Below are 13,680 nucleotides of genomic sequence, written 5' to 3' on the forward strand. Positions count from 1 at the left end.
GTTAGAAAAAATTACTTCATTTCAACCAAAATAGAATTCAATCATAAAGTTGGCAGTAATAGTTACAAAAAGAAAAAAGACTGGCTTGCAATCATAACACAAACGAGAAATCAAAGTGAATTAATAATAAGTAATAATATAAAAAAGGACATTCAACCAAAATTAGATAGAAAAATAAAATATTATCTAATAACCAAATTACTCAATCCAAATACGCTCGGTTGCAGAAACAGGGTTTTCCCTGTATGCCCATTAAGCAAAATTACAATTTTCACGCGTATTTTAAAAAATTATTCATGTGGGTGTGTTTGAATGAACCTCATTTTCCTCGTCTTGTTAGAAGCTCAGTAGAAAGTATAGATCTTGTGAAGAAAAAACATGGAGTATGGGAAAATACCATAGACAAACCCATAAGCTTATGGAAGAAGCAGAGATGGATCACTGTAGAAGATGCAGTTCGGTGCACAGAAGAAAATTTAATATAGTACTGATTCTTTTTTTATTTAATAATTTATGTGTCAAAAATAGTTATAGTTAATAATCATTTAATATATGTGATTAATTTTTATAATTACTTTTTAAATAATCATTTATTATAAATTTTTTAATTATGGTTATGATTAATTTCTTTTTTGTAATTGCTTATTTTAATCACCCTAAAAGAAGTGGGTCAATAAAAAATTCCACCCCATAGGTGTTTTATTTTAATTTTTCAATATACAAAAAAGTCCACCCCTGATGTTTTTCTTCGATCATGTGTTTATGTCTCAAGTGTTTTATGTGATAATATATCGATACTTCATATCTCTAATAATTACACATAAATAAAATATTAGAAAGTTGATAATAATTATTTAGAGAAAGTATAAGAATTTTTTTTTATATTTAAAAGATATAATGATTTACTAAAATAAGACAAAAAATAGTTACATAATTCAATATCTTCTTTATAATAGGTATAGATCAAATATTGCAAGTAAACATCCTATATTTTCTTCTTCTTTTTCATTTCTACATTATACTCCTTAAGCTAGTATGGTTTTATTTGTATCATTGTCAACATGACAAAAAAAATTATAATTTTTTAATAATTTAGTTTTGTTATTTAAATTTTATTTTTGTTTAATTTGGCCAAAAAATCATAATTTTTATTCTTTTGTCACTTTTTAGTTTTTATTGATACATAGGCTTGATAAATAGATATTTCTACGTGTATAGAGAATATATATATATATATATATATTAATTATAAATAAAATGATAGTTATAAGATGACACTCTTATAACTATTAAATAGGGAGTTAATAACATATTATAGATTTTTAGACTAAATATCATTATTCACTAATATGAAAAATATGATTTTGATGACCAGATAAATTAATCTATTTATATTTTTTATTTTTTATATATAATAATAAGTTAGATACGGTATATTTACACCCATTAATTTATTTATTTTGCACATAAGAAGTAGTGGATATGGGTGTAAATATAATTTGGATTAAAGTTTTATTGGCACAAATATGTGTTAGATACGGTATATTTTTCAAATTCGGGTGTGAAAATGATACTATAATAACTTTACCTAAATCATACTAGTTGTGGTCCCTACAAAAATTTCAATTCTTACAATTAGTATTCTTTTATGAAGAATATTTTAAAACATCTATTCTTTACAAAATGTAAAAACTATTTAAGTAGAATTTAAATTTTTAATGAAATATTTTTATTCACATTGAATTGTGATTAGTACACAAGAATCAATTTTACAAAACCAAATTATGTCACTAATGATAATATATATATATATATATATATTCCAAGAAACCAATTATAAAAATCTTTATATCTTTATATCTATGCCTGTATTATAATTATAAACAATTAAAGAAAACACAAATGAAACATTTTTACATGTGGCAACCTCTAACAAACTCACAAAAAGAAACCTTTAAAACTTTATTTATTTTGGAAATTTGAATATAATATTATTGTTTGTGGTTTACTTGAAAATAAAGCCCAAAATTTGAAGGAAACTAATAATAACAGAAAACATTTGGATTGGGAGATGTGGTGAGCAAAAGCATGTTTATTGGCACAGGTAAAAGTTTGATGTTCTATAATAGCACAAATTTTAACAAACATTGATACTACTTCCTTTTGTTATTTTTAGCTCAAACTACGGGTAGTTTGGATAGGAAAAATGAAACCTAAGTGATATTTTTCAGTGTTATTGCAAATATATTAGTGGGAGAATAAAGAACTAAGCTCCTTTTTTTTTCTTTTCTTTTTCTTCTTATTTTATATGTCTTTTATGTTTTAACTTTTGATGTTTAATAATTCATGATTTGGATTCTTTCCTTTTGTGTATTAGAGATTTGATTAGTGTAGTTTCTCCTTTGGTTTTTGTACAAAGACATGACAATTGGGGATTCTTATTTTTTTAGTTAATTTACATAAATGAATAATTTCTCTATAATTCATATTAATATATAAATTACTCAGTGAAATTATAACTTTTTAATTCATTGTTATAATATTTTTAATTTAAAACGTAATTTTATTGCTTTCTCTTTTAATTAAAATGTTTTATTTAAAAATTTGAAAATAATATAACAAATGAGAATGAATATTTTTCATAAATGCTTAAGAAAAATTTAGTCTTAATTTATAGGATAAAATATATAAAATATAAAATGTGTATCAACATTTTTTATATGACAACAACTATTAAACTTTTTACTTAATTCACAACATCAACAATTTACTTGAAATCGCATTATTATCTAAATTATTGTAGTGTAGTTACACTTTTCTATTTCACGGGAAGAAAATTCTTTTTATAAAAATAACTTGAAAAATTTATACTTAATTTATGGGGACAAACCTTTTTAATGAAGATTTGTGTCCAAACAACTAAATTATTTAAATGGAAATTATACATAAAGTATGACATATGAAAATAAGTAATTTTTAATATGAAAGTAGAGTGTGATTATTTCTTTTCAAGTTGTAGAGATTATTAATGTAAATTTTTACTCTATTAACAAAATCTTTTCTATACACATTATTAAGTATGAAATTTCTGATAATACATTTAAAAAAAATATAATTATTTACCCCTTATCATCATCTTTAATAAATTCTATGAATTTTGGGCACCGCACAGTAATAGAAGAACCTCATGGCTCAAGCTTAACCACATAATCATAGAAATATTGCACCAGTAACTTCTCATTTATTTTTCTGCATTATTCTGTTTTGTGAGCTGTAAATACCTAGACCTTTCTAGAATTAGTGTGTTGTACATATAGTACACGTGGTACAGGAATATGTCACTCTTCCTTTTTTTTATTCCTTCTTATCATTAGGACTAGGACATTCTATACAATGTAATGATTTTGACACATAAACCACACCTGACAATGATTCTTCAGGTGCTAAGGACAACAACACACCTCCACCTTTCAATGATCCCAACCACAATCCTTCTAGTCTCTTTCACATTCATCCAAGTGAAAGTCCCTCCTCTATCATTGTTACCCAAGCCCTCTCGGCTAACAACTTCCAATCCTGGTCCAGGTCCATTCGAATGGCCTTAATCTCCAAGAACAAAATGGGATTCCTAAATGGATCCATTCCTAAACCAGCATTCACTAACCCTCTTTACCCACACGGGGAACATTGTAATACACTCCTTATGTCATGGCCTTTGAACTCTTTATCCCTTTCAATTGCACAAAGCATCATTTTCTTCGAGACTGCCATTGACATATGGATTGATCTCAAGGAGCGCTTCTCTTAGGGAGATTTGCTTCGTGTAGCTGAACTACAAGAAGAAATCTACTCCCTAAAGCAAGGCAACAACAATGTCACTAATTATTACACAAACCTCAAATCTTTGTTGGAGGAATTAGACAATTTTAGACCCCTTCTTCCTTGTTCCTGTTCTGCTAAGACATTCCACCAACAGGATTTCATAATCTGGTTCCTCAAAGGCCTTGATGATTGCTTCTCCATAGTGAGGTCCCAAATCCTCTTACTTGATCCTCTTCCCTCTACAAATCGGGTGTTTTCCATGATTATACAACATGAACGCTAACACACCAGTTCTGTTATTTCTTATGTCAACCCATTCGTTAATGCCGTGACTGGAAAGAACCGAGGCACTCCACACTCAAGAGGGGCCAAAACTAACAAAAAAATGTGATCATTATGGACGCCATAGTCACACAATCGAAGTATGCTACCAAAAGCATGGAAGCTCCGCCCCTAAATGCGAACACTACAGCCGCACAGGTCACATCGTCGAAATCTACTACTGGAAGTACGATTATCCCCCTAGACATCCTAAGTACCCTGGTCGTCCTCGTCCTCCCAACAAAAATTAGTTTAACCATGGAGGTACTGTCAACAGTGTCGTTAGAGAAGGAAACAAAACTACAACATATGGGGGAGACAACGCTACGGAGATTGGTGTTGTTTCAGTAAATGAAAATGGGCTTAACATCACCGAAGCCCAATATCAGCAATTGATAGCTCTTCTCCAAGCTAATCCTGGGCTTGGTGGTGCGAACTCTAATGATATGCCTATTCAGGCCAACCTTTCTTTTTCCAGCCCAAATTATTTTCCCGACACTATATCTGGTATTCCTTGCATTTTTTCTATTTCCACCACCCTTAGTACAACTAAATCACATATTCCTCCTTGGATTGTTGATTATGGAGCAACAGACCACATTGTTTGCTCACTAGATTATTTTCATACATATTAAAAAATAAAACCTATGAATATTAATTTACCAAATGGAACTTTTGTCAAGGCTCAAATTTCTGGAAGTATTCATTTTTCACCCTCATTTTCTATTCATAATGTCTTATATGTCCCTGATTTCACATTCAACCTTTTATCCATTTCCAAATTACTTTCCACTCTTGAATATGTGATAACATTTCCTAATGATTCTTGCCAAATCCAGGAAGCCAGCATGTTGAAGACGATTGGTTCGGCTAAGCTCAAAGAAAGACTATATTACTTGGTAATTGACAAAGAGAAGGAATCACCACCCATCCTACCTTTAACCGCCAATAATATCAACACCTCCATTAATAATCTCAATCTTTGGCATTTTAGATTAGGACATTTGTCTAGAAATCGTCTCAATGTGTTACACTGTGAGTACCCCTTTATTCCAAAACATTTTAATGAAGTGTGTGATGTTTATCATTTGGCAAAACAAAGAAAGTTTTCTTACTCTCTTAGCACTAATAGAAGTTCTAAAATTTTTGACTTAGTTCATATGGATATTTGGGGTCCCTTTTCCAAAGCCTCCATCCATGGCCATAAATATTTTTTTAACTATTCTTGATGATCATAGTAGATATACTTGGGTTGTTTTATTAAAATCTAAGGCTGAAGTTAAATCTCATATACAAAACTTTGTTGCTTTGATAGAAAATCAATTTGAGACCACAATTAAGTGCATTCGATCTGATAATGGGCCTGAATTTTTGCTAAAAGATTTCTTTTCTTCAAAAGGAATAATTCATCAAACAAGTTGTGTTTACACTCCTCAACAAAACGAAAGGGTTGAACGAAAGCATCAACACATCTTAAACGTTGTTAGGGCCCCCATGTTTCAATCTCAAATACCAAACAACTTTTGGTCCTATGCAATCAAACATGCTATTTTCTTAATCAATCGTGTACCCTCTCCCGTTATTTAAAAAAAATACCTTTTGAACTTCTTTACAAACAATAACTAGATTTTTCAATGCTCAAGGTTTTTGGTTGTATGTGTTTTGCTTCCATAGACACCCATCATCACAAATTTGAAGCTAGATCCCGAAAAGGGATTTTCTTAGGATTTCAAAATGGCATAAAAAGGTACATTATCATGGATTTAAACACTAAACCAACCTTCATTTCTAGGAATGTCATTTTTCATGAAATGGATTTTCCATTTCATCAAAATGAAAACAAAAATGAACCACAACCCACATTCACACCACCAAGATTACTTGACACAGATTCCATATTTGGGTCACCTTTGGCCCAATCCTTCCCTCAAGAATCTTCTCCCTCTAGAAACCTCAAACGTGCCTAACCCACCATCATCAACGAGTTGTTCGCAACCTCCCATACTCGAAAATGACTCACCACTAGCTTCCCATCTTCATCAAGAGCCACCTATTTCACCTCCTCATCAAGAACAACTTCCCCCTCGTCGTTCTACCAGACCAAGCCACATTCTCTCATATCTTGACAATTACTAGGTTGATCTGCCCTCTCAACATCTACCCTCTCAACGCTCTGTGAATCAATCTTCTTCAACCTGTTGCATCCAATACAATCGTCTCTATCCTATTCCAAAATTTCTCTTTCCCACTGTCATTTCCTCATGGCATTATCATTAGAGGTTGAACCACAAAGCTATCAAGAAGCTGCACAGCATTCTCATTGGAGAAAAGCTATGAATTGTGAAATTGGGGCTTTGATGATGAACAAGACCTGGGATATTGTCCCCACTCCTAATCATGTTTGGCCAATTGGCTGCAAATGGGTATATAAAATTAAATGTTTACCTGATGGGAGTATCGAATGATACAAGGCGCGTCTCGTGGTAAAGGGGTTTTCTCAAATTGAAGGAATTGATTATTTCGAAACCTTCTCCCCTGTAGTAAAGATAACAACAATTCGAGTTGTACTGGCTATAGCTTCAATCAATCAATGGAACCTATTCTAGCTGGGCGTTAACAATGCGTTCCTCCATGGTGAACTATCAGAGGATGTTTATATGATTATCCCACTAGGAGTCCATGGTGACACTTCGTCCCATTGCTGTAAGTTGTGCAAATCATTGTACGGATTGAAGTAGGCTAGTCGAAAGTGGTATGAAAAACTTTCCAATTTGTTGTTATCTTGTGGTTATAAACATTCACATGCTGATCATGGCTTATTTATTAAAACTAACAAGTCTGATATAACTGCTCTCATTATATACATTGATGACATCGTTTTGACTGGGAATTTTGATAAAGAAATAAATAGGACCAAGCAGATTTTGCATTCCAATTTCCATCTCAAAGATTTGGGAATTTTGAAATACTTTTTGGGTATTAAAGTAGCTCATTCCAAATGAGGCATATCACTTTGTCAACGGAAATATTGTCTTGAACTTTTAGAGGACTCAGGAATGCTTGGATGTAAACCTTCTTCTGCACCAATGGATAGTGCTCTCAGGCTTCAGGTTGATTGTGTTGATCTGCTTCCTGATTCATTGCCTTATAGAAGCCTTGTGGGGCGTCTGATTTATCTAACAAGCACACGACCAGATATTGCTTTTTCCACACAATAGCTAAGTCAGTTTATGTCTAATCCAACACAGGCACACCACAATGCAGCACTTAGAGTCCTCTGCTATCTAAAGGGGTGTCCCGGAAAAAGACTTTTCTTTCCTAGAAATTGCAACACTCAAATCCCCAGTTTTAGTGATGCGGATCGGGCAACATGTGTGAATATGAGACGATCAATCACTGGATATTTCTTTTTTGTTGGCCATTCTCTTGTTTCATGGAAAGCAAAGAAGCAAAATACCGTTTCTCATTCGTCTGCAGAAGTAGAATATCGTGCCCTTACTTCAACCACTTGTGAGCTACAGTGGCTCATCTATTTACTTAGAGATCTTCAAGTCCCTTAGTTGATTCAATCAATTCTTTATTGTGACAATCAAAGCGCGTTGCACATCGCTGCTAATCCCATTTTTCAGAAAGAACGAAGCACTTGGATATAGATTGTCATCTTGTCAAGGAAAAATACCAAGCTGGTCTAATGAAACTACTTGCGGTTCCCTTTTCTAACCAACTAGCAGACATGTTCACCAAGGCTCTACCTCCTCAGCCCTTTGGAATCAATTTATCCAAGCTGCAGCTAGTTGATATGTTCCTACCTTCAGCTTGTGGGGGCTAATAGAAGAACCTCATGACTCAAGCTTAACCACAACATAATCACATAAATATTGTACTAGCATCTTCTCATTTATTTTTCTGCATTATTCTATTTTATGAGTTGTAAATACCTAGACCTTTCTAGAATTAGTGTGTTATACATATAGTACACGTGATAAAAGAATATGTCACTCTTCCTTTTTTTATTCCTTCTTATCATTAGGACTAGGACATTCTATATAATGTAATGATTTTGACACAGAAATATAAGAAGAAAGTTTTCACCTTTATACATTATTTGTTTATGTTTTACACAGGTATAAAATCTATTTATTGTACAAATAACAAGTATTCCTCCATGTTTTAATTTAAAGGTACCTTATTAATTAACCACTAAATTTATGTGTAATTTCTTATTTACAGTTGGTGTTATTTTTTAATTAAAATTAAAATTTTATCTTAAGAATTATATGTACATTTAATAAATATATATTATTGAAATATAAATTAATTGTAATTGCTTATTATGAAATATAACTCAAATTCTATTTCACCTAAATCTGATCAATTAATTAATTATTTTTTTTATCAATTGATCTTCGAGACACAACGGAGCAAGCCAACAATGATATTGGTTTTGAACAACTTCAATACAAGTTGAAGCTTATTACTTATTAGGATGATACCAAAATATACTTCTTATCTTCTCTATTATAAGAAGTAGAAAAAAAATAATTTTATGTATATTAAAAAAATTAGTTATTTATGTTAATTTTACTAATTTTATAATATATTTTTAAATTATCTTTAATAAATGTTAAAAGAAATAATATAACTAAAAGAACATACATTTTAGTAAAAATATCATTTATAAAAATAGTTAAAATTTGTTTATATTTAAATTTTTTTTTACTTATAATATAAATCAGAAGGAATATTTTACATTTATTTTTATTGCATGATGGTAGGATCTAAAACTTTATACATACTACTTCAATTTCATACCATTGAAGTGTCACAACCAACAGTTCTTGCAACTAAGGTAGTGTTTGTTTCCAGGGATTTACTGTTCACGAGCAAGGAAAGGCGAAGAAAATTGTTGTTTGTTTCTAGTGATTTGCGACGACGAAAAGGTGAAGAAAAGGGGAGAGAAGCGTGGTTCGCGTCTCGCACAAAAGCGAAGAAAGGAGAAGAAAGTCACGTAGAATTTGTGAAAACTCAGAAATGCCCCTGTCCCATGCATGTATAATCGATTATACGAAGGAAATGCATGCATAATCGATTATACGAAGGAAGCATAATCGATTATGGTTGGCCACATAATCGATTATGGCATTGCATAATCAATTATGCCTGAGCATAATTGATGATGCAATGCCATAATCGATAAGCATAATCGATTATGCTGGGGTATTTTTGCTTGCAGTGGAACCCAGAACGGCCCGTTCCAAAAATGAATTTTATGAGTAATATGCGTACTCAGAACGGGCCGTTCCACTTTGGGAACGGGCCGTTCCAATTTGGGAACGGGTCGTTCCAATTTTGGAACGGGCCGTTCTGGGTAACAAATTTTGGGATAGGAAATGAGTCCAGAACGGGCCGTTCCACTTTTGGAACGGGCCGTTCTGGCCACATTAATTACTTAATAAATAATTATTATTTAATACTCTTTTTCATATATATATATAATATTAATATTTAATATATAATACCTTAAATTAAATATAATTATTTAATATTAATATTTAATTTATATATATATATATATATTAAATATTTAATATTTAATATATATATATATATATATTAATATTTAATATTTAATTTATATATATAAATTAAATATGAAAATTAAATATTAATATTTCTATCTTCTCACTTTTATATATATTAAAGTTCGTTTATCTATTTTTAGGGTTTATTGTACACTTTTTATATTAAGAAAATTTCTATTATTTAAATATTGACATCAAAATGTGAAAATATAAAAAAAATAATGTAATACATATTTATAAAATTAAAATAATAACACTTTTCATTTTTATTAATATTAATATTATTTATTATAATTAGTATCATTATTATTTATTATGATTCTTATTTTTTTTCTAATATTTATTATTATTCTTATCATTATTTATTATTTTTTTAAAAAATTATACATATTAATATAATTTTATTGTAATTATTATTATTTACAATAAATAATATTATACTCATTTTTAATACAAGAGTAAAAGTGTAAATTATATATTCATCTATTAAATTTTTAATTTTTATCTATCATTAAATTTAAAGTAAATATTTAAATTAAATTATTTTGAAATTAATATTTTATAATTTTTTTAATTAAAATTTATATATTTATCTTTTAATTATAATAATTATAAACTTTTTTTTAACTTAAGGGCAAAATAGTAATCTTACATAATTATCAATTAAAAATTTTATTTTTATCTATCACATCAATCAATTCACTCACAAACTTTCACAAACTTTCTCTACACTTTCCATTCACTTTTCCTTAATCTAAACAACCTCACTTTCCACTCACTTTCCCTTCAAATCCCTCCTTTTCCACTCCCCATTTTCCATCCTCAAATCCAAACAAAGCATAAAAGAATTATAACATTTCCCTGCAGATAAAACAAATATATGAATTCCAATCACACAACACAATGAATTTGCTTGTTCAGTTATTACAATATGGATGTTTTCCCCCCCACCATTTTGATTCAGGGGCAAAACGTGATGTGATAGTTTGCTCCCCCAGAGCAAGTGAAAGTGCTAGACCTATCATCATAAGCATAGCTATAGGCCTGAGGGCACTGATTCTTGAAAACAATAGAATAAGGGGTTGGTGAGCACTTATCAGCTGAAGCAAAGGGTCCAGTGCAACAATACTCAGGTTGCTCCAATGCCAAACATGCACTCTTGCAAGCAATGACACTTCCATCAGACCCCTTGACAGCAAAATTTGGAGGACAAATTCTGTTCACATCAGCAGGGCAGCTAGTTGTGTTGCACCCTTCTGGGGCCACAGACACTGCCAGGTTGAAGCCATCAACAAGGCTAACATCATAGAAGTCTAGTCCTTCCTTATTTGGAGCCAAACTGAGTTCCACCAAAGAAACTGGAGGGGTGCCACCTATTGAGAATATCTAAATATCTTTAGTTATAAATCAACATATAAAAAATAAAGTTAACAATAAATAAAAAATATAAAAGAAATTTAACTATTTTAAAAACTAATAATTATTACTTATAATTAAAACCAAAGTTAATATTTTAGATAAAAATGGTATTGTTTGAGAAATGTTATTTGCTATATAAATAAAGAATGCATGAATAAATTTAGATCAAATTTGTCTGATTAAAAATATATCTCTATAAAATACAAATACAAAAGAACCTATCACCACCTGCACCATTGCATGGCACTTGGTGAGATCCACAGTCACCAGTGGCACAAGTGAATCTGCCATGTGAGTCTGTTGAGCAATGAGTCCTTGCCCAGAATCTGCCAGACCATAGAGGTGGCACATCAAGATTGAATGAGGCTTTTGGGGTTAGCTCAAAGCCAGTTGAAGGTAACTGTGAGGTGCCACCCCCTGTGAGAGTGGCTGGCCATATGGTGAATGCACAATTGTTTGTGATTGTGAATGTTGATGTGTATGCCCCTACATCCATAGATATGATTGTATTTTAAAATTGATAATTAAATATTAATATATATTTATAAGATGACTTTTATTAATTAGATTAACTTTTATCTCAAAATACACCTTACAACTATAGAAGAAAAAAGACTTGATGAGAGATATAAATATAGATCAAACATATAATATTGGTTGAAAACTTGAAACTAAAACTTGCCTGATAGAAGGGTGGATAAGGTGAGAACAAAAAATGAAGTGACTTCCATTTGTTAATGCTTTTGATTTTGCCACTTGGAAGACTTTGTTGTTGTATCATGCAGAGTTAGAATTTTCTCTCAATATATATAATGAATGGGTTAATGGATCATGTGTGATTCAATCATTTCCTGTGTCTTATACAAGGAGTGTTTTGATAAGCTTCAACAATAAAATTGATACCTTTTGCAGAAATAAGCATCCTTGTTTTTTCTTTCTTACAAGCATGATTCATAAAAGAGAATTTTACTCAAATCACTATCAAATATCAAATGTAAGTATCCTTATTTTAGTATTTTTAGTATCCTTTCTTTCTTACAAGCATCCTTGTTTTAGTATTTTTTTTCCCACGTGTACTTTTCGGAGACATTCCTGTTTGAACTACTGATAGACACTGAATATAAACACTTACTGTTGTGAAGATTTGAGTCTTAATTCACCATATTACATGATATTTTATGCTAAATGAATTTTTTGATTCTCTTAACAAAGGTTTCAATCGTGATACATCATTTTTGAAAACAAAATTTTCCTATTAGACTTAAATCTCAGATTAAAAATAACCATCGACATTTGATATTATTTATTTAATCTATACTTTAATTCTATACTATATCTCTATTATTAAATTAACAACTAATTTAGAGCATCATTAAACTATTTTTTAATAAAAGGCAGCGTGACTAATCAATCAATAATCCACTGATAGGAGTAGGACCATTTCATTCCAACTTTTTTTAATGTTTCTTTTGCTTTCAAGAAATTCCATGGATTCATTCTGAAGTAACCAGTATAATTAACCCCATCCTCATGCCTCAATCACTCACAAAATGTTCAATAAAAAACTTTATCTTGATCCATTAAGTCAATTAATTGGTAAATATTAAAGGATACTTTTCTGGGATTTTATTATGTAATCTTATACAAGACTTAATTAGCCCTTGTCTCAAGTTTGAACTCACTTTAAACGACCAACTTCAAATCAAATCTCAGTGCCACGAAACCACCACTAGCCAGATTTCATGAAGACAAAAAGAATTGCATGTAAAATTAATTGTTATAGTGAATGTTTTTTTTTTTTTTTAAAAAAAGTCTGATAAAATATATGCATGAGTCCTGGTTCAGCGCACCAGAGAAAATTATCTACGCAACAGAGAATAATAAATAAATGAAAGTGTTATAAATATGGGTATTAGTGAGAGTGATCAGATAAGCATCAGGGATGTTGGATTGGATGTTTGAAAAATTAAAATCGAACTGAATATTTTTATAAAAGTAGATTAGTTAACGATCTATTTTTTTATAAAGTAAATTAATTTGATTTTTTAAAATATAAATTAATTTTTTTTAAAATTAGATTGATTATTTATATTTTTATTTATATATAAATCAATTTTTTAAATAATTAAATCAAACAGATCTATTTTATAAAAATAAATTAAATAATTTAACTAATTTTATAAAATAAATTAATTTAAACTTTTTTATTTATTAAAACGATTGAATTTTTTAATATAGATTGAATTGGTTATAGATCGATTTAAATTAATTTTAAAAAAATTTCACATTCCTATCAAACATGATTGGTATAGAACATTTTTCTTATAGATATAATGATAAATGCTTTATCTATAAAGGAGTGTGTTATGAAACAGATAAAGGTTAAGTAATTTCATGGACATATTTAATTAAGAAAAATTTAGAATCACTTTTCATGGGTGAAATGTCTTATTTCATTTAGCAAATTACCAGAGCCATTGATTTTGAAAGGTCTATATATAATATACATACCATGTGTAACTTATTTTTATTTTTA

General features: G+C 29.9%; 1 protein-coding gene across 1 annotated transcript; it reads right to left on the reverse strand.

Annotated features, from left to right (window-relative positions):
* Nucleotides 1-10,212: 10,212 nt before the first annotated feature.
* Nucleotides 10,213-12,601, reverse strand: LOC109813601 (thaumatin-like protein 1). Its single transcript, XM_020377820.3, has 2 exons — nucleotides 11,373-12,601; nucleotides 10,213-11,098 (listed from the first exon to the last, which is right to left on the reverse strand). Exons 1-2 carry the CDS (start codon nucleotides 11,638-11,640, stop codon nucleotides 10,686-10,688), a joined length of 681 nt encoding a protein of 226 aa, XP_020233409.1. The 5' UTR covers nucleotides 11,641-12,601; the 3' UTR covers nucleotides 10,213-10,685.
* Nucleotides 12,602-13,680: the final 1,079 nt, after the last annotated feature.

This window comes from Cajanus cajan, chromosome 10 (assembly GCF_000230855.2).
Source record: "Cajanus cajan strain Asha chromosome 10, NIPB_CcT2T_4, whole genome shotgun sequence".
NCBI lineage: Eukaryota > Viridiplantae > Streptophyta > Magnoliopsida > Fabales > Fabaceae > Cajanus > Cajanus cajan.